The sequence below is a fragment of the Ammodytes marinus genome, assembly GCF_949987685.1.
Source record: "Ammodytes marinus genome assembly, chromosome: 23".
Classification (NCBI taxonomy): domain Eukaryota; kingdom Metazoa; phylum Chordata; class Actinopteri; order Uranoscopiformes; family Ammodytidae; genus Ammodytes; species Ammodytes marinus.
In genome coordinates this window covers 21,817,114-21,840,134 of record NC_137227.1, presented here as the reverse complement: position 1 = coordinate 21,840,134, position 23,021 = coordinate 21,817,114, and the positions used below count along the sequence as shown (strand labels likewise).

The following is a 23,021-nucleotide window of genomic DNA, read 5'->3' as shown; positions in this document are numbered from 1 at the left end:
TCAACTTTACATTTAAAAGACTGCTGCTTCAAATGTGTCTATAGTTTAAACAATGTAATGGGAAGTCCTTAGAAACCTGTAAAGTAGAGTACGCCATGTTGCTGTTTAATTTATTTTGTCTTTTGTTTTTGTGTTCACGTTTCCAGTTGTGTGTTTGTGTTATTTTTCAAAAAAATCTAAATAAAGTATTTGAAAAACACCCATTGTGTGCCTTTCCCCAGGCAGTTCTGGTATACGGCTTACCTTATGTGTTGTGTATGTACGGTAGGGTCGGGTGTTTACAAAGCTTCATATTCATAATTTCAGTGATAAATGAATCACAACCACAAAGAGTAGATAGCATGGGGACTGGAACACAGGACGTCACTGGCCCTCTGGAGGCATGGTCACACCCCAGGGCATTGTGGGTAAGTAGTGAGCCAGCCATTCCCCCCAGCTGCTCCTATCTACCTCCCTACCCTGCCCACTACCTCCTCGTTTCACCTCCCAGCCCCCGACCACCCATTCAATCTGCTTGGCCCCTAACCCTGCCCCCTCCTTCTCCTCCCTCAGAATCACACTGTAGACCTTCCTGGAAACTCCCCCTCCCCCACTATTCTCTCCATCTCCATTTCCATCTCCATCTCCATCCATCATCCCTACATCTGGCCTCAGGATTACATTCTCCTCAGACGCTGCCTGGCACTCTTCCACCACATCCCTCCATCCTTCTATCTCTGTCTCTCTGCTCAACACGCGGTACAACGTCTTCCTGTAATCTCCTCCTGCCGTTCCCTCTCTCGCTCTCGCCGGCTCCACAGCCACATCAGCATCAGATCCGGAAAACGCTTTCGGGAAAATTTCAGGAATATTTTCGCCGTGCATTTCCGCCTCCACTGCCTCTCTCTGAACAAACAGAACGGAGCGATACTGTGCGATAATCCCGGCTACAATCAGGCTGGATGGGGAGCAAGTAGAAATGGTCTGAAGAGCATTAACATTGCATTAATTGGGTCAGTGATTGATTGTGGAAGTGTTGTGTTTAAATACGTGTGCAGCAAAACCATTTATTTTGAAGTTAGAAATAATACAAAATCATGCACTGATATTATGCAGTGGGACTATCGAGACCTCTCCAGCTGTAACAGAGACTTCATTTATGGAAAGAAAATGACTTATTATATTTATACAAAATAGTATTATTCATTTAAATAATTTATTTATTTTTGTTATTTTGTTCTGGTTCACACTCCAATATAGTAGGTGGCGGTAATGCATCTTTAACGCTAGGTGCCACCCGCCAGTAAAACAAAACAAAGAAGAAGAAGATTTACTCCGGAAAGCAGGGGGCGACGCACACCGGAAGTTGGTTTGTAGCCCACCATTAAATGTAGAAGAAGAAGAGGAACGTGGGTGTCGCACTTCGAGAGAAAAGCTGCTGGATACACACACACACACACACACTGCTGGATACAGAGAGCAGGAATGGAGGAGGACGTCCCCACCAGACAGACAGCGGGCTCAAGCGGCGCTCAGGTCAGTGCTCATGAATAGAAGGATTAGATCAACTTCGAACTAAAGCGGAGCGTGGAGTTAGCCTTTAGCTGTAGCATCCAGACCACGTGTTGATCAAATGTCTGAAGCCATCGGTCGGGTTGTATATTAAGAAAAACGATATGAAAATAGCATTATCTGCACTGATGAACTTTGTGTATTGGCCACGTGGACATAATGAAACAGAAGACGGTTCTTTGTCTGGACTCATATAGATATACATAGAAGCTGCCTTCGCCTCTGTTGTACGTTGGAACAATGCATCGCTGCGGCCGCCATTTTGTGCCTTCTGACGTCTGTAAGGATCTAAATCTTCATAACTAGCTCACTTTTCAACCGATTTTCAATCTGTTTGGCTTGTTATGAATGGCAGACTTATACTTATGATACAGGTTGATACAGGATACTTTGGTTAGTAAGTTAGTTAGTGTTAATACAGGATACTTGGTTAATAATAAAAAGTCAGGGTTTCATACCAAACTACTTCATCACCTAGAAAACATGTATAGTTTACCTAGGCTATTTTTTATTGGTATGCATGTTGTTTATGCAGTGTTGGGCAAGTTACTTCAAAAGCGTAATGCGGTATTTATTACTTATTACTGTCATTTCAAAGTAGTTAGTTACATTACAACATTACTGTATTTGAATTGTAAGGCATTACACTACTTTCACATTACTTTTGCATTACTTTCACCAAAATAACAGGAAATATGGATTTGGTGTTCTCAATAGATCTTCTTGTGTTCAATGCAGCTCATTACACAGCAGGAGGTGACATGGTATGGCATAATGACTGAGCTAGGCTTAAGGCTAACAAAAGTATATACTATAATGGTCACAGTTATGGCTCATGGTGCAATACATTTTATAATAGAAATACTGTATCTTTAGGTATTTATTTAGCCTATATTAATATCAATAGAGATAGAGCCTACTGCTGTAGATTGAAAAAGTAAATTGAGCCTCAAAGACTTGTTTCTTGCGTTCTGGCGACTTAAAAGCACAAACAAGTTGTTCACATCATCATCAACTTTTGCCTTTTTTAGTTGTTCCAAAGAATCTGCCTTATCATCTTGCCATCTAATCTAAATGATAACAGCCCATTATGTTTGTTTATCGTCTCTCTTGAGTGACATTTTATAATAACAATAGTAGCCTCAGTGTTTCCCGCAGGATTTTTTTCAGCAGCGGTGGCGTGGTCCCCGAACCTCCTAGGGGGGTCCGGGGGCATGCCCACCGCCCAATTTTTTTTGTACCCTTTACATTTGAATGCATTGATCTAGTGCACTTTGAAAAGAGAATATGCACCAATTACTATTCAGATAGATGGGATTGTTGGTGTTGCAACTTTGCCTTTTGTGTCTTTATTTACAGATTGACATTTTTGTATAGAAATTAATATTTAAACACAAAATGCCACAACGCAGAAAATGATTTGCACAATTTATTTACAGTTCTTGCTTAATGCTTAAACCAGACCTGCAAACTCATAATAGGTGAAAAAGGTGATAAAACACCCGACCCCTCTAAACGACACAGTAAATTGGGGGGGAGGGAGGGAGTTTTCCTTTATTTGATTTTTTGGGGAACTAGACAGGGACATTGGGTGCTATAAATGGGAAGAGGTTCAGTAATGTCCAACACAGAAGTAGGCCTACTGGTTATTATGAGCAATTGATAAGCAGGACCTAAGACTTTAATTTAAAATAATGTGATAAAAATTACAAAGTATCCTTATACAAAGGCCTATAGATACAAATAAAACAAAACAAATCATGAATTTCAAGGGTGTAGGTTGTGATTAAACCTTGGTTTGGGACACATTTTAATGTGGGGGTCTGGGGGTGTCCCCCCATACATTTTTGAGCATTCAACACATAATTTCCTGCATTCTGGTGAATTTCTATGCACCAAATGTATGTAAAGTAGGCTAATTGACAACATTTAGGTTCCTGGTGGCAAAAATAGAATACAATACAATGCAGTAATATCATGCATTCTGTATTGCTTTCAAATATTTATTCTCCTGTATTGTTCAAATATTTGATTTAAACCAGGGGTCCCCAAACTTTTTTCACTGAGGGCCACATACAGAAAAATCTACGAAGGGCCGGGCCACTTTGCAAAAATAACACATTTATCAGGACATGTAGCTGCTCTGATGTTTAGTTTCATAGTGTCTTCGTAAATTGTAATCCTTCTTCACGGCAACACTTTCCTTGCACGTTAAACAGACACATTCCCCCTCTTGTTTATATGCCAATGATACACCCAGTGTTTTCTGCCTTTGCGTCCAATGTCCAGCAGGGTGAAAATAGTATCCAGCCGAGGTCCCGACCCTCCTAGGGGGATCCGGGGGTATGCCCCCCCGGGAGATTTTTTTAAGTTTTTAAAGCGAAATGCATGAATTTGGTGCACTTTGAGAGGGAAATTAAGAGGCTAAATCTGAAGAATTTTGTATGAAAAAAAAATGGAGACACTGTGTCAGATGAATTAGAAGCTATTGGAGAAGGACACATACAGTATCTCACAAAAGTGAGTACACCCCTCACATTTCTTCACATTTTTCTTTATATCTCTTCATGGGACAACACTGAAGAAATGACACTTTGATACAATGTAAAGTAGTCAGTGTACAGCTTGTATAACAGTGTCAATTTACTGTCCCCTCAAAATAACTCGACACACAGCCATTAATGTCTAAACTGCTGGCAACAAAAGTGAGTACACCCCTTATAAAAAACTTTACAAATCGGGCCCAAAGTGTAAATATTTTGTGTGGCCACCATTATTTTCTATCACTGCCTTAACCCTCTTGGGCATGTAGTTCACTAGAGCTTCACAGGTTGCAACTGGAACCCTCTTCCACCCATTTATGACAGCATCACAGAGCTGGTGGATATTAAAGACCTTGCGCTCCTCCACCTTCTGTTTGAGGATGCCCCACAGATGCTCAATAGGGTTTAGGTCTGGAGACATGCTTGGCCAGGCCATAACCTTTACCCTCAGCTTCTTTAGCAAGCCACTGGTCGTCTTGGAGGTGTGTTTGGGGTCGTTATCATGTTGCAATACCACCCTGCGGCCCAGTTTACGAAGGTTGAGTGCACGTGGTCAGCGTCGTACACAGAGGTTGGCTTTGGAAAATGGACGTATGAATACTGCCAGCATTGCTGCAGGGCTTGAAGGGGTGGGGGGTCAACCTGTCAGTGCTCAGACCATACGCCGCACTCTGCATCATACTGGTCTGCATGGCTGTCATCCCAGAAGGAAGCCTATTCTAAAGATGATGCACAAGAAACCCCACAAACAGTTTGCTGAAGACAAATAGACTACGGACATGGATTACTGCAACCATGTCCTGTGGTCTGATGAGACAAAAATACATTTATTTGGTTCAGATGGTGTTAAGAGTGTGGAGCGGCAACCAGGTGAGGAGTACAAAGACAAGTGTGTCTTGCCTAGAGTCAAGCATGGTGGTTGGAGTGTCATGGTCTGGGGCTGCATGAGTGCTGCCAGCACTGGGGATCTACAGTTCATTGAATTCTAACATGTACTGTGACATACTGAAGCAGAGCATGATCCCCTCCCTTCATAAACTGGGCCGCAGGGCAGTACTGCAACATGATAACGACCCCAAACACACCTCCGAACGACCACTGGCTTGCTAAAGAAGCTGAGGGTAAAGGTTATGGACTGGCTAAGCATGTCTCCAGTCTTAAACCCTATTGAGCATCTTTGGGGCATCCTCAAACGGGAGATGGAGGAGCGCAAGGACTCTAATATCCACCAGCTCCTTGATGTCGTCATGAATGGGTAGAAGAGGGTTCCAGTTGCAACCTGTGAAGCTCTAGTGAACTACATGCCCAAGAGGGTTAAGGCAGTGATAGAAAATAATGATGGCAAAACAAAATATTGACACTTTGGGCCCAATTTGGACATTTTTTCTTAGGGGTGTACTCACTTTTGTTGCCAACAGTTTAGACATTAATGGCTGTGTGTCGAGTTATTTTGAGGGGACAGTAAATTTACACTGTTATACAAGCTGTACACTGACTACTTGACATTGAATCAAAGTGTCATTTATTCAGTGTTGTCGCATGGAAAGATATAATGAAATATTTGAAGAAATGTTAGGGGTGTACTCACTTTTGTGAGATACTGTATATTTTCCATAATAATATTAATTTAAAATAAAATATTATGCAAGGTCCTCTGGGATGGGCTTGTTGCTCATTTTCTTTTATGGGACATATTTGTCTGTAATATAATGAGTGCATTTAAATTATTTAAAAGTGCCATATTACATTATATTTTTAAAATGTGCCACGGGCCAATCAATCAGTGTTTGACACCCCTGCACTAGTGGGTTAACTAAGGGAAATAAAAAAAAAAAATATTACATTATCTTTTTTAAATCGGCCGCGGACCAATAAAAAGCGGGCGGCCCGCGGGCCGTAGTTTGGGGACCCCTGATTTAAACTGTAAAAAAAAAAAGGTAATTATTCGTCTCTATCATTGAGAATGTAGTGGCTGGTGGTATTTTACTTGCCTGCAATCTTCTAATATTTAAAAATAATAAAGTGCAAAATAAGGGTATAATCCTCCTTCTGCTTCCTTAAAACTAGTGGTAGTGACTAAGTGTGCAGTGGAGAGAGAAATATAGGCCCTATACAGACAGATAGAGGGAGGAAGAGACAGCTTTATTTTATAATTTAGCTTTTTGATTTGTGAGAGTGATCATCGCTGACTTTAGACTGACTCCAGCTGTCTGCTCCTTGAGGCTCGAGCCCATCAGCTGAGCGAACAGCTGTCCGACACGGAGATGAAAAACGAAACTGAAACTTAACTATCCTATCCTGCCTGGGCTGGTGGAGCAGCCAAATATAAATTAATACATATTGTACTAAACTGTAACACAAGTAATGAGTTGTGGAATTTGCACCAGTAGCCTACAGTAGTCCACATTCTTCGCTCAGCCACTAACTGTTTCATTAGTGAATGTTCCGCGATCTGTTTGTATGTCTCGAGCCCGGATACACAGAGCCCTGACGGAAAACTGACAGCGCGACTAAAGGGACTCTACAGTGAGCCGCTCCCCTCCGTTAGTTTCTGTTTTCCGCCGAGTAAGTTACATTCACCTCCGACGCATGGACAGCGTTTATGTTAGGCATTGCCCCGTTTCTAAAATGAGCTACGTACCAAAAAAAAGAAAGAAGAAAAGTAGAATAATGATGAGGAGGAGGATTTTAATATCAGCGGCGGAGAAAATAAAGCAGCGGTGGCGCGCCGCTGCTGTGTGAACGTGGGGGAAACACTGAGCCTAAATATATCTCCTTTGCTGTGCGCTGGGGAGAAACAGACACGCTGGCAACTTTTCTGGTATCAAATTGGTGATTGCAGGATGATTAAGATGCAGCAGCCTATTTGAACGACATGCTGTCGGGCGGACTCCGCCCTTCGGAGCTGCTTGACTCTCGGCCGGGTGCGAGGCAAAGATAAATAAATAAAAGGACTCGGCGTGTCACCAGGCTACATAATAGGCGGGTGTAACGGGTCATACTTATATTTATTCATTTAACATGTTTAACATGTTTGTCTTTACTGAAGGTTACTGTATTTTCACATTGTCCATTTATTTTACTCAGTATCACATTACTACATATATTGTCTAATATAGACATATTTAAATGTTCTTCAAAACAAACAAAAATACACAAAAATACTCTTACTTCCAAACACACACCTTTTCACAGTGTTGTTCTTTCATCTCTCTATTCTCTGATACAATAAACAGTTTGTAAATAGTGCATCTTTTTAATGCTCTTAAAACCCCTTAAGTTTTACTGGACTCGTCTTTAGCAGTACCTTGTAAACTACATTCTATATCAAACATTTTTAACATACACATTATCTTATTAATAACTTTTCTTAACCCGTTTTTAACAGTGTCTTTAAAGTACTTTACAACAATCAATAAACCTTTTTAACACTCTACAAAACGCTAAGAAGTGAGCCACGTGTGGTGTAAGTACAATAAACCAAAAAGGTAGAGACGAGCGTGGTCTGTACTAGCTTAAAGCTACTAGCTTAACAGTGAGACTTCAAACGGCGCCGACACTACAAAAACCCTCGGCGAGCGTCGGATCTTACTAGCTCCAAATACATTCATTTTCACACTCATACTTTGCTTAAAACATAACACTACACATTCTCAGATCACTAACATCAAGTTGTTTCACATTTTAAACACTTAACCCACCTGAAATACAGGAAAAGAATGTTGACACGGGAAACGTGGCTTGTCTTTTCAAATCCTCATTAGTTATGAGGAGCTCACGGGGATTCAGGCAAACCACAATATTACTGTGCCTCCTACTGGCGGGATAGTGCAATTGCATTGTAAAAATGTAAAACTATAAAAGATATTGCTCATGCAAAATAAGATCATTTTAGTAGAAAATAAAGTGTCTTAATAATATAAAATGGTGCAGAATATAAAACTTAATATACACAACTGTGAGCACACATTAGTGGGCATCACACTGGCCTGATGTGAAACTTCTCTAAAATAGGCTACTTACTCAGGCTCGCCAACATAAAACAGAGCCACGGGAATATATTCACAGGGGGTGCTGAAAAAAAAGCTCAGTCTGCACTTGTCTCGCAACTCGCTACATTGATATACAAACTTCACCAATGTGAAAGTGTTGCAGCGGTGATGTTTTTAATATAAGACTGGGGGGTTTCCCCTACAAATAGGTCGTAAAAAGTCGGTCGTCTTATATGTGGGGTCTAATATTCGGCGTCCAGTAAGGGAATGCCCGTTACCAGAGCGATCATTCAGCTTAAGGGTCTGTGTCCACTAGGGTTGCCGCGGTAGTAGGTGTTACCGGTGTTACTCGGTGTTGAGGCTCACACCGGTGGGAGCCTCAACACCGAGCAACACCGGATAGTCTAGGGCTAGGCATATGCCTATTAAAAAAAAAATAGACATAAAAGCCAATTGGTTTAATTTTGTGTGACGGCGGCAGTTCATTCGGCTAAATGAAAAACTAGTAGGCTATGTCTAAGGCTACTCTAAATTCTAAGATATAATAAGGCTACTCAGAAAACAATGAAACTGAAAGTGTCTGCTCCGCTCCGTGCAGCGCAGAGCCGCGTCACAGCAGCGGAGTCTCCCGTAGAGAGTTTATAAGACGATGGCGGAGGACTTGGCTTCAAAGCCCAAAGCAAACGCGCCTATTTGGCAATATTTTTGATGAAACCCCAATACTAGGGAACCTGAAAACGTAGGCTAAACTAGGTAGTCTGCAAACTGTTGAAGATTCAGCAACGGGAGGTAACACACACACTCAAACACCCGCGCATACACAGCGGCAGGCTGTCTGTGTGCTGCTGCTCCGTGTCGATGACAGCTTGCGGTGAAAAAATTATAAATTGTAAAGTGTGGGGGGTGGGGGTGGGGGGGGGAGAGAACATGTTAAGTCCCCAGTGGAAATCACGCCGCAAATATAGGCCTATCCGTGGTAGCTTCACTCAAAACATTTGGAGCTGAAGCCCCGGTAAAATGACGTCGCGTCAAAGTGCACGACAACAGTTATTGACAACACTGTAGAAAGTTCATATGGGTTGGTATGAGTCAAGGATCACACCGAGTTTAAACGAGTGAATTTAATCCAAGCATTCAATAAACTGCGCTCCGATCATGGCTCTGATAGCCTACAGACAGGTAAAAGTGAAGTAGCCCACCAGTCATTCTGATTCGATGAGGCAACACAGTACGGTGGCTCTGGTGGCTCATATTGAACAAATTGCATAATAATTTAACCAAATGATCTACAAACGCTAAGCATTTGTTTTGTTCAAGAATAAATTGCGCGATCTAATGTTTAAGCTCAAAGTAAGCGCCTACAGAGCCGACGGACCGTCTTCTCTTGAAATCTGCGGTGAAGCCTAATAATTTATTTTTTTAATTTTTTTTTTAAGACCCTCTCTGGTGGTGTTACCGGTAACACCGGTGTTGACGCACGTGTATTACTCGGTATGAAAATGTCCACATCGCGGCAACCCTAGTGTCCACCTTCTTTTGTTGTTTCTTTTCTTTTTTTCGGGTGGAACACTGGTTGTGCGCTCTGAAGCGGCTGGGACGTGCGTTTTTGCGCTGGGAGAGAGAACGCGGTGAGACTAGTAGGCTATAAAAAGTGACGGGAAATTGCCAAAGAGCTCAACACCCCCAGCATTGAATTCAAAGCCTCCACTCATTATGTTGGGAGTCGACGTGTGTGTCAGAGGCATGAATCGACAAAGCGATCAACTCTTACTGTGGCTTTTTTGCTGCAGCACTTGTAGTGCTGAGGAGAGCTTGCCAACTGCGCTGTCCTTTACGCACCATCACTGCCGCCGTTACGTTAAGATTTCATCATTTGCATCAAAGCAAACCCTTTAGGCGCCGGGTTTTATTTTTAAAAATACTAGATTTTGACACTTAAATTTCAGAAGGCTCTGGATTGAAAGTGGTTTGAGATATAGACAAAGTGTAAATGAGACAAATATTGAGAATGACCTGAAGTTTATCTGGGGAGTACATTTTCCCATCTAATTAGCATATTATGACGTAATATGGTGGCGGCCATGTTGAAGGCTATTATGTAATTTCCATGAAATACCTGATATTTTGAAAGAGAGTTGAACTTATTTAATCAGATTCACCCCTCCATCCATTTGTAATGATGTCCACTTTGTTGTAAGCCAACAGTTGTAAACTAGAACTACACCACAAAACTCATAAACAGTAGGCGTTTATGATTTTTTTTTACCCACCACCATTTTTATTTCCTTTTTTCTTCTATTCTTCATTATTATTATTATCGTCATTATAATATGATAATATTAATATATATATATATATAGGCCTATATAATGCTGCGTCGCATGGCTGCATCACTGCTGCGCATGGCGGACGCACCGTGACCGGGGCCATAGAAAGAGTGAACACCAACTCCCTACTCGTCAACTTTTTGCACCCGCTGAGATACATGCTTTCACATCAGAGTCTCCAAACACCACAAAAGTTTTCAATAACTTGGGCAGTGAGACGGAAGCCAGTAGGCTAGCGCATCTTTGAAATCAATTGTAGCAGCAAATCGAGTTTTCTTCTCCTCTAGCAATAACATTAGCGTGGGTTTTTTTTCTCCTCTGCGATCTCGCGGTGTTGGCCAATTTGTATAGAAACAACAAACCAGTCAATTTCGGGTTTAAAATGCATTGTAATGCGCGTTTCTGAGATATGTACCGCGTTACATATTACCATTTTTTGCTGTAATGCCTTACATTACCGTGTTACAGCAAAACGTAATGCATTACAGTAATGCATTACTTCCTGTAACGCATTACTCCCAACACTGGTGATTATGATGGTGAACAGATATTTGTATTGCGGTAGGAGGCCTAAGTTTTTCAACAGTTTATGGATTGAGCCGGTTTCCTTTTTTTGCTCAAAGCTTCTCCACCGAACCGCGGCCCAGTCAGGTGATTCATTCAGACAATGAAGCACTTTGCTGCTTCGGACGTCATATGTCACGTGATTTTTTTCGCTCTGAAACAAGCTTTGAAGCCGTGGTTCTATGGAATTGTAGTTCAGGGTTTGAAGCATGTATCGAAGCTTCAGCGTCGCACTGCCATCCAGGGGCGTTTCTAGGTTTCTAAAACATCAGAGGCCTAGCCCAATAGGGAAAATGACAAATTGTTTTGTATACTTTATTGGGCATGCACATTTTTTATAATGCTTTACCCTACCTAATTAAACAAAATAAGCAGTTTATTTGAGCTATAAATAGCTACCGGACTGCTGTGCTGCTTATCCCCAGACATCTAAAGTTCAATTTGAGTTATTTCAGAGTAAAATTAATACAAGTGAGACAGATCTTACTGTAAATGTAAATGACCTTTTTTATGAAAAAATATATATTCAGGGCTAATTAAATACTATCCGGGCTATAGCCACTGCTGCCAGCACTAGTTGATAGTTAATTTAGATTAAATTAATTAAGGAATCACCTAGAATAATAATTATTTAGCCTTGATGATTCATTGTTTAAAATGGACTACCATAAACAAGACACAATGCAGCTGACTGACTGCCATCAATGAATCAATCTAAAAACCGCAGATGTACAATGGAATGGTTTAGATCAATGCATATGCATGTGTTAGAATGGCCCAGTCAAAGTCCAGACTTAAATCCAAATGAATATATCTAGAAAGACTTGTAAATTGCTGTTCAAGTATGCTCTCCATCCAATCTGACGCTGAATCTGATGGTCAAGCTTTTTTGCTATTTTGCAAAGAAGAATGAGACATGCAAAAATGTTTCAAGATGTGCAAAGCTGGTAGAGAAATTCCCAAATGGACATGCAATTGTTATTCCAGTGAAAGGTGGTACTACAAAGTATTGACTCAGGGGGGCTGAATACTTTTGCATGTCAAATGCTCCTGTTTTATTTTTGTTAACATTGTCTCTTCCTGTCAAGTGTCCCTTCTGTGTGATTACTGGCCCCACCCTAATGTGTGTTACCTGTGTCTCCAATGTATTGAGTATTTAAGTCTGTCTTCTTTTGATTTGTTGTAAAATCCTAACGATTCCCATCCCTGCTGCTGACCCTGACTGCACATCTCTGCCTCACTCATACTCTGTCTTTGTATTTCTGTCTGTCTGTCGCTACAGAAACAAAAAGGAACAAAGAAACCTAAACCTCACCGCTGTCAACAGTGTAAGAAAGAGTTCAGGTGGAGGTCAGACCTAACGATTCATCAGAGAATCCACACCGGAGAGAAGCCGTTCAGCTGTGACCAGTGTGGCGAAACATTCACTGTATCAGGATCCCTCAAACGCCACCAACTTATTCACACTGGAGAGAAGCGGTACAGCTGTGACCAATGTGGCAAAACTTTCACTCACTCAGGACAGCTCAAAAGCCACCAACGTATTCACACTGGAGAGAAGCCGTACAGCTGTGACCAGTGTGGCAAAACTTTCACTTTGGCAGGAAACCTCAAAAGCCACCAACGTATTCACACTGGAGAGAAGCCGTACAGCTGTGACCAGTGTGGCAAAACATTCACTCAAGCAGGAGTCCTCAAAGTACATCAACGTATTCACACAGGAGAGAAGCCGTACAGCTGTGACCAATGTGGTGAAACATTCACTCGATCAGGAAACCTCAAAACCCACCAACGTATTCACACCGGAGAGAAGCCGTACAGCTGTGACCTGTGTGGGGAAACCTTCACTTTGGCAGGAAACCTCAAAGTCCACCAACGTATTCACACCGGAGAGAAGCCGTACAGCTGTGACCAGTGTGGTAAAACATTCACTTGCTCAGGACACCTCAAAAGACACCAAAGTATTCACACTGGAGAGAAGGCGTACAGCTGTGACCAGTGTGGCAAAACATTCACTCGAGCAGGACACCTCAAAGAACATCAACGTATTCACACAGGAGAGAAGCCGTACAGCTGTGACCAATGTGGTGAAACATTCACTCAAGCAGGACACCTCAAAATCCACCAACGTATTCACACTGGAGAGAAGCCGTTCAGCTGTGAGGACTGTGGCAAGAGCTTCACCCATCAAAATTCTTACAATAATCACAGAAACATCCACACAAAGGAAAAAATCTATCCTTGTCAGCATTGTGCGAAAGTCTTCAGTTTCTCCTCCGGATTGAGGAGTCATGAGCTTATCCACACTGGAGACAAACAGCACCAATGTCAACACTGTGACAAACGGTTCATCTCATCGTCTAACCTCTCACGGCATGAGCGAATCCACACAGGACACAAACCGTACTGTTGCGACAAATGTATGAAAAGCTTCACCACAAACTCTCACCTGAAGCAGCACAAGTGTGTTTAAACCTGGACCCTGTGTCTTTAGTGAGTTTGTAAATAAAATGCAGAGAGGGGTTTACACATCATGATCTGACTCTGAGCATCTGAGCACACTGCTGAATGTGTTCACACTGTTACACAGTTAGAAGTGATAGTAAAAGACTGAGATGTGAAATCGACTCTCCAGACCCCTCTAACCTCTGTACCACGAGCGCCCCAGGATAACCAACTTTTAATGTTTTTAATTGATTCATTTTGTTGCATTTAATCATCATTTTGTATTTTGTATATATGTTTTGATATTTGTCTTGGAACCTTATAAATAGGCGAGTTGAATGTTAAAAGAAATGTACATATTTTTTTGCAGTTATCCCTTTTTAATGTTAGATAATGTTTTTATACGAGGGGTGGCTGTGTCTAAGCAGGTAGAGCAGTCGTCCACTGGTTGCCGGGGTGTTGGTTGGATCCCACGCATGTGTGTGTGTGTGTGTGTGTGTGTGTGTGTGTGTGTGTGTGTGTGTGTGTGTGTGTGTGTGTGTGTGTGTGTGTGTGTGTGTGTGTGTGTGTGTGTGTGTGTGTGTGTGTGTGTGTGTGTGTGTGTGTGTGTGTGTGTGTGTGTGTGTGTGTGTGTGTGTGTGTGTGTGTGTGTGAGAGAGAGAGAGACAAACTTTGGAAAATAAGATATATAAGTGCAGTCCATATAGTCAAAGGTTATACATTGTTCCTTTTGATTTTACCTTGACGTTTAAATGTTTGAATACAACATTATTTCATCTTATTTCCATATCCTCTGACTGCTGAAGTTTTTGAGCTGTTTTGGCATTTTATTAAATATTGGACTGAATAAATAAAATACATTATAGCTATGTTTCTGTAAAACAGATAAAACACAAAGACACACATCTGTATTTAACATGCATTTTATTATGGTAGGCTTTTTCCGTTTGTCATAACACAAAATACATGTAGTTGAGAGAATATATGAGGTTTTTATCTCTAAACATTTGATTTGTCAATATGTTGTGTTAGGGCTGAGCGATATGGCTGAAAGGTTTAGTAATTTTCAGTAATTCAGTGTGAAAAGCTGCTTTCATGGGAAGTCTACAAAAACAGACACCAGCTGCTTGTCCCTGATCAGCTGATTGTGTCACTGGGCTGCCACAAACACATGACACATTGTGTTCATTGTTCTAGCAGATCATTTATCCCTTTCTGGTCCTGTTTATATGATGACATTAGTTTACTGCATGTACAGCTCTGGAAAAAAATAAGAGACCACTCCAAATGTTCAGTGGCTCTTGTTTTACTCTTTAGAGGCTTATATTTGAGTAGAATGAACATTTTGATTTTATAATATAAACTACTGACAACTTTTCTACCAAATTCACAACATCAATTTGTCATTAAGAGCATTTTCAATAATAAGTAATGTAGAGATATAACAATTTAAGAAAAATCCAGACTGGTCTCTAAATTTTTTCCGTGGCTGTATATGATATAATCACATTTATTATGTATCTTTGTTTTCTGTGTTTTTTGTAATCAGTCTGTATCCATATTGACATGTTTTAAATCATTTGTATACGTTAATGTCACTGTGTATCTGCATGTCACTTGTATTACTTAGAAGGATGTAAGAGTTGCATCTTGTGTGACTTGACTAAGATGAATATGTTCTTCAATAAACAACGAGTATTTGAGACATCCCAACACATGGAAGTGAGTTTTGGTCTTTTGTTGCTTGAACTGTGACATTTTGGATGGAAAATAAACACCAGTGTAAACTGTAAACTGTTTGGCTGCAGATCAGACTGTGGTTCACACTCTGACCTTCAGGTGGCGCTGGAGGAAGATGATCGTTTTTATTGTGTGAGGAAGAGCATGAACATATTCAACAGTAACATTCAAGTAAAAACATCAAATAAACTCAGAGCAGGACAGACATTTGAGTTGTCATCAAGTGAGCACCTCCAATCAAAAAGTGTTTTAGATTTAATAACAAATGGTGTACAGCACCAGCAGTGACTTTTGACTCCCTTCTTTCCGCTCTGTTTCTATAGTGACAGACAGACAGACAGACAGACAGTTAGAGTTGTTTCAGTGAAGCCAGGTGTCTAAAACCAGAAATAGGGGAGAGTAGGGTGGGTTGAACTTGTGCTTGTGGGGAAGTTGTGCCACCCCTTGTTTCTAGAAAACCGTAGAAGAAATTGGAAATGTGACCACACATTTAAGAAGAGCCATCCATTTGACTCATCCTGTAAAGGAGGGAGAAACATGGAATAAGATATAAGCACATTTAAGCTCAAAAAACTGTTTTTTGCCTTTCAAAGTAAGATTTCCATGATCAAGGTTTTTAGATTATTGTGTCTGAACAATTATAGACACGTTTGAAAGCATTTGACACATGTTTTAGTATGCTACACTTTGTGTCTATATACTTAGAATGATGGCTGCCCTAAACTGCTGCATCATGCTTATTATCCAAAATTCTGGGGTTGGGGTGATTTGTGCCAGAGGGCCTGGGGTGAGTTATATTATAAGTAAGTAAGTAAGTAAAATGTATTTATAAAAGCACATTTATAACAGTTTGCACTGTCCAAAGTGCTGTACATAGTGCATTCAGTAGGTAAAAAATTAAGGTAAAATAACAATAACAAAAATAAAAGACATAAAGCACAGACATCCACATATAAACAAAGATAGTAGTGCAGAGGTAAGATAGTTAATGGGGAGGAAAAACCAGGGTGTACAGATGGGTTTTGAGCCTTGATTTAAAGGCAGAAATGGAGCGGGAATCGCATATGCCAGGTGGCAGTTGGTCGGAGGGGCGGAGCGGCTAGTGCAAAGTAAAATTCTGAGAGTTGTGCCATTGGCATGGCTGTATACGCTGGTCATCAAAAGAAAGTGATTGTCTACAGTAGCTCAGAAGAGACTGACATTTCCATTCCACTTAACGACACCACTGATGAGAGTTCAGATGGCCAGAAAGATGATGATGGTGACTTTGTAATTGTGAGCTTTGCAGGTGAAACTATTAGATCTGCTAGGCCTTGTTTAAGAAAATTGACCTTCAATCTTTGTCAATTATTTACTTTAAATAAACCTTAAATAAGTGATTGTCTAATGGATTTGTCTTGCATTACAGTTTGTGAGGTATATATATCAATGGTACAATTTACCCCATGGTATTCTCTCTTGTGGCACAACTTACACCACCCCGGGGGCAAGTTGTGCCACAAGACAACTTTTTTTCCGAAAGCTATATTTCTTAAACAGTTTATTTCAGATCCAAAGTTATTGTTGCCGGGGATGCACAACACCCTGAAATATATACATTTGCGTTGGAGACTTTACTGTCAAGGCCTCAGTTTAAAGTCACTTTGAGTAAAAAGCGGCACATCTCAAGTCCTACACAGTGCTAGGGGCCGTACTGTTACGGTGTGGCAGACAGGCAGGCAAGCAGGACCCAAACGCAAGACGTATAGCAAAAGAATAATTTATTAAGCTAAAAAAATACAACAAAAAAAAGCCAACAGGCAAAAAAAATTAAAAAGTCCATAAGTCCAGTAGCACAAGAAACACACAAGTACGCAGGGAACACAAGGGGGGGAAAAACGACACTGACACGAAACAAACCATAATGTACAGACAAGGAACAAAGGAACACAAGGAGTATACATACTAGACACAAGACAGGGTAGACAACGAGGGACAGGCGCCACACATTAGGGGAGGGAGCAGCAATCACACAGGCGGGAAACTTGACAGGACATGGGGAGGAACAAGACAGACATACCAAAATAAAACAGGAAACACGGGGAACCCCAAAACAAGACAAGACAAGTCCTTGTCTACATGGAATTTTGAATAGAGATTGTCCATGGAAAATACGATTCAGTCCAGAACTAGAGCTAATCCATGTCTGTGAAACTGGCCCTTAAAGTTTCAAATAAAAATCTAATCAAATCTATTTTATTTGTATTGCGCTTTTCATACTGAAGAGTAGCACATGTATTTTTTCTTTTCTACTACGTGTTTTTAGAGTGATTGTATGTGAAAAAATAAACTAAACTATTTGTCAAATTATGAATTATTTGACTTTAGCAGAAGGCAGCTGTTCAGAGAAGGGCCGGAGAGCAGTGCCATAATGAGTGTCTGTAGGAAACAGTGAAGCATGGGGGAGGTGTAAGATACAAAAGGTCACACATCCTGATCCCCCACATACCTCCTAACCCAACCCCCACTATCTCTCTCTCACACACACACACACACACACACACACACACACACACACACACACACACACACACACACACACACACACACACACACTCATTCACATTTGTTAACCCCATTGAGGCCCAACAACAGCATCCATCTTCGGGATAGACCGTATTGACAGGAACGTCCGAGATTTTTCTTTTGCTATATAGGTTGCAATGCAAAGCCACATGACTTTCCAGGAATCATTAGACGCTACAGATGTCAAACATGCGTTGGAAGCTGTAGTGCATGCCCCTTCAAAATAAAAGCTGACATCAGACTAACATATACACCCCCGGAAAAAAAAACAAGAGACCGGTATGGGGGAGGTTTATGATACAAAAGGTCACACATCCTGATCCCCCACATACCTCTCTCTCTCACACAAACACACACACACACACACACACACACACACACACACACACACACACACACACACACACACACACACACACACACACACACACACACACACACACACACACACACACACACACTCCTGAGTCTGCCACATACCAGTCCCTTGTTCTCTTCTGGCTTCAGGGCATGATTCATCATGGCTTTTCCACAACATTTAAACGCAATTTCTAAACCTTTAATAAGCATGTTTATAATCACATGGCTCAGTAATGCTGCATTCATTTGTCCTTCAAAAGACATAAATGATCTACCAGGCACTGCAGAGGCATTCTTGAGGATAAGCAAACTGATAACAGAGCAAAAATAGTAACTTATAGCTTTGTTTTGTGACATTGTTGTGACATTTTTGCATTCTTTTCTTTTTTCCGACATATTATGTTTTTGCGACTTTTTTGTGTTTTTGCAACTTGCAATGTTTTTTTTTACTATTTGTGTTTCTGTGGACCATCTTCGGCGCAGAGGAACTCCCAACCCCCGACCACCCACTCAATCTGCTCGGCCCCTAACCCTGCCCCCTCCTTCTCCTCCCTCAGAATCACACTGTAGACCTTCCTGGAAACTCCCCCTCCTCCACTATTCTCTCCATCTCCATTTCCATCATCCCTACATCTGGCCTCAGGCTTACTTTCTCCTCAGACGCTGCATGGCACTCTTCGACTATTTGTGTTTCTGTGGACCATCTTCAGCGCCGAGGAACTAGGGCCAATCGCGTGGTGTGTGTGTCATACTCACTCATGGTGTAGTGGCTTAATTGCAACTAATGAACTTTCAGAGTCCCCGGTTCAAATCCTGTCCATTATCAAGTGACACTCATGGTTCTAAGGTGCCGGTGACCAAAGAAAGGAATTAAAACCTTCAAGTAACTGATGTGTTCTGTCCATATTTCAAAACACTAGAACTAACTACAAAAACAAAACAAAAACACAATATCAGTGGCTATTTTATTAAACAACACGGTGTGTTCAATCCATGCAGCATGGAAGCTTACAAGTTACAGTATTAATGAATTTTCTTAGAACAGCAGTGTAAACATGTTACTGAAAAAATTCACATAGAACTAAATGAGGGAAGCTAAAAAATTGCGATATCACGTGGAAAAGTACACTTAAAAAAACATTAATATTACATAAAAATTAAATGACACAAAAATAAAATGGTAAAGACAGTAATTTGGATATTATAGCAAAATAATATTGCCAATAACACATTCCTTTGTATTTTACAGTATAAAGTCTTCATAGAAAAATACACTAAGACTAAATGAAGTTATTTTTTGAATTTATAACAACTTTACATTTAAAGGACTCTCTGTTTGTGTGTGTTTGTGTTATTTTTCAAAAAAATCTAAATCTAAAGTATTTGAAAAACACCTATTTTGTGCCTTTCCCCAGGTAGTTCTGCTATACAGCTTACCTTATGTGTTGTGTATGTACGGTAGAGTCGGGTGTTTACAAAGCTTCATATTCATAATTTCAGTGATAAATGAATCACGACCACAAAGTGTAGATAGTATGAGGACTGGAACACAGACAAAGATGACTTCACTCACTGACCCTCTGGAGGCATGGTCACCCCCCAGGGCATTGTGGGTAAGTAGTGAGCCAGCCATTCTCCCCAGCTGCTCCTATCTACCTCCCTACCCTGCCCACTACCTCCTCGTTTCACCTCCCAACCCCCGACCACCCACTCAATCTGCTCGGCCCCTAACCCTGCCCCCTCCTTCTCCTCCCTCAGAATCACACTGTAGACCTTCCTGGAAACTCCCCCTCCCCCACTATTCTCTCCATCTCCATTTCCATCTCCATCTCCATCCATCATCCCTACATCTGGCCTCAGGCTCACATTCTCCTCAGACGCTGCCTGGCACTCTTCCACCACATCCCTCCATCCTTCTATCTCTATCTCTCTGCTAAACTCCTCCTGCCGTTCCCTCTCTCGCTCTCGCCGGATCCACAACCACATCAGCATCAGATCCGGAAAACGCTTTCGGGTTAATTTCAGGAATATTTTCGCCGTGCATTTTGGCCTCCACTGCCTCTCTCTGAATGAACAAAACGGAGCGATACTGTGCGATAATCCCGGCTACAATCAGGCTGGATGGGGAGCAAGTAGAAATGGTCTGAAGAGCATTAACATTGCATTAATTGGGTCAGTGATTGATTGTGGAAGTGTTGTGTATAAATACGTGTGCAGCAAAACCATTTATTTTGAAGTTAGAAATAATACAAAATCAAGCACTGATATTATGCTGTGGGACTATCGAGACCTCTCCAGCTGTAACAGAGACTTCATTTATGGAAAGAAAATGACTTATTATATTTATACAAAATAGTATTATTCATTTAAATTATTTATTTATTTTTGTTATTTTGTTCTGGTTCACACTCCAATATAGTAGGTGGCGGTAATGCATCTTTAACGCTAGGTGCCACCCGCCAGTAAAACAAAACAAAGAAGAAGAAGATTTACTCCGGAAAGCAGGGGGCGACGCACACCGGAAGTTGGTTTGTAGCCCACCATTAAATGTAGAAGAAGAAGAGGAACGTGGGTGTCGCACTTCGAGAGAAAAGCTGCTGGATACACACACACACACACACACACACACACACACACACTGCTGGATACAGACAGAGCAGGAATGGAGGAGGACGTCCCCACCAGACAGACAGCGGGCTCAAGCGGCGCTCAGGTCAGTGCTCATGAATAGAAGGATTAATATATCAACTTCGAACTAAAGCGGAGCGTGGAGTTAGCCTTTAGCTGTAGCATCCAGACCACGTGTTGATCAAATGTCTGAAGCCATCGGTCGGGTTGTATGTTAAGAAAAACGATATGAAAATAGCATTATCTGCACTGAAGAACTTTGTGTATTGGCCACGTGGACAGAATGAGACAGAAGACGGTTCTTTGTCTGGACTCATAGATATACATAGAAGCTGCCTTCGCCTCTGTTGTACGTTGGAACAATGCATCGCTGCGGCCGCCATTTTGTGCCTTCTGACGTCTGTAAGGATCTAAATCTTCATAACTAGCTCACTTTTCAACCGATTTTCAATCTGTTTGGCTTGTTATGAATGGCAGACTTATACTTATGATACAGGTTGATACAGGATACTTGGGTTAGTAAGTTAGTTAGTGTTAATACAGGATACTTGGTTAATAATAAAAAGTCAGGGTTTCATACCAAACTACTTCATCACCTAGAAAACATGTATAGTTTACCTAGGCTATTATTTATTGGTATGCATGTTGTTTATGCTGTGTTGGGCAAGTTACTTCAAAAGCGTAATGCGGTATTTATTACTTATTACTGTCATTTCAAAGTAGTTAGTTACATTACAATATTACTGTCTTTGTATTGTAAGGCATTACATAGATCTTCTTGTGTTCAATGCAGCTCATTACACAGCAGGAGGTGACATGGTATGGCATAATGACTGAGCTAGGCTTAAGGCTAACAAAAGTATGCTATATAGGCCTAATATAATGGTCACAGTTATGGCTCATGGTGCAATACATTTTATAATATAAATACTGTATCTTTAGGTATTTATTTAGCCTATATTAATATCAATAGAGATAGAGCCTACTACTGTAGATTGAAAAAGTAAATTGAGCCTCAAATACTTGTTTCTTGCGTTCTGGCGATATAAAAGTATAAACAAGTTGTTCACATCATCATCAACTTTTGCCTTTTTTAGTTGTTCCAAAGAATCTGCCTTATCATCTTGACATCTAATCTAAATGATAACTGACCATTATGTTTGTTTATCATCTTTCTTGCGTGACATTTTATAATAACAATAGTAGCCTAAATATATATCTCCTTTGCTGTGCGCTGGGGAGAAACAGACACGCTGGCAACTTTTCTGGTATCAAATTGGTGATTGCGGGATGATTAAGATGCAGCAGCCTATTTGAATGACATGCTGTGGGCGGACTCCGCCCTGCGGAGCTGCTTGACTCTCGGCCGGGTGCGAGGCAAAGATAAATAAATAAAGGGGCTCGGTGCGTCACCAGGCTACATAATAGGCTGGCCTGATGTGAAACTTCTCTAAAATATAGGCTACTTACTCAGGCTCGCCAACATAAAACAGACGCGCACATAGCCACGGGAACATATTCACAGGGGGTGCTGAAAAAAAAGCTCAGCCTGCACTTGTCTCGCAACTCGCTACATTGATATACAAACTTCACCAATGTAAAAGTGTTACATGCAGCGGTGATGTTTTTAATATAAGACTGGGGGGTTTCCCCTACAAATAGGTCGTAAAAAGTCGGTCGTCTTATATGTGGGGTCTAATATTTGGCGTCCAGTAAGGGAATGCCCGTTACCAGAGCGATCATTCAGCTTAAGGGTCTGTGTCCACCTTCTTTTGTTGTTTCTTTTCTTTTTTTCGGGTGGAACACTGGTTGTGCGCTCTGAAGCGGCTGGGACGTGCGTTTTTGCGCTGGGAGAGAGAACGCGGTGAGACTAATAAGCTATAAAAAGGCACGGGAAATCGCCAAAGAGCTCAACACCTCCAGCATTGAATTCAAAGCCTCCACTCATTATGTTGGGAGTCGACGTGTGTGTCAGAGGCATGAATCGACAAAGCGATCAACTCTTACTGTGGGTTTTTTGCTGCGGCACTTGTAGTGCTGAGGAGAGCTTGCCAACTGCGCTGTCCTTTACGCACCATCACTGCCGCCGTTACGTTAAGATTTCATCATTTGCATCAAAGCAAACCCTTTAGGCGCCGGGTTTTATTTTTAAAAATACTAGATTTTGACACTTAAATTTCAGAAGGCTCTGGATTGAAAGTGGTTTGAGATATAGACAAAGTGTAAATGAGACAAATATTGAGAATGACCTGAAGTTTATCTGGGGAGTACATTTTCCCATCTAATTAGCATATTATGACGTAATA

General features: G+C 41.2%; 1 protein-coding gene across 1 annotated transcript; it reads left to right on the top strand.

Moving 5' to 3' along the window:
* The first annotated feature begins 1,382 nt into the window (after positions 1-1,382).
* On the top strand, positions 1,383-13,861 carry LOC307269288 (uncharacterized protein). Its single transcript, XM_080052217.1, has 2 exons — positions 1,383-1,515; positions 12,260-13,861. Exons 1-2 carry the CDS (start codon positions 1,465-1,467, stop codon positions 13,448-13,450), a joined length of 1,242 nt encoding a protein of 413 aa, XP_079908343.1. The 5' UTR covers positions 1,383-1,464; the 3' UTR covers positions 13,451-13,861.
* Positions 13,862-23,021: the final 9,160 nt, after the last annotated feature.

Excerpts from the sequence above, each read along its gene's own strand:
- LOC307269288 (XM_080052217.1), top strand. The coding sequence starts at position 1,465 with ATGGAGGAGGACGTCCCCACCAGACAGACAGCGGGCTCAAGCGGCGCT. Across the intron at positions 1,516-12,259 it reads CGGGCTCAAGCGGCGCTCAG|AAACAAAAAGGAACAAAGAA; the intron begins GTCAGTGCTCAT and ends CTGTCGCTACAG.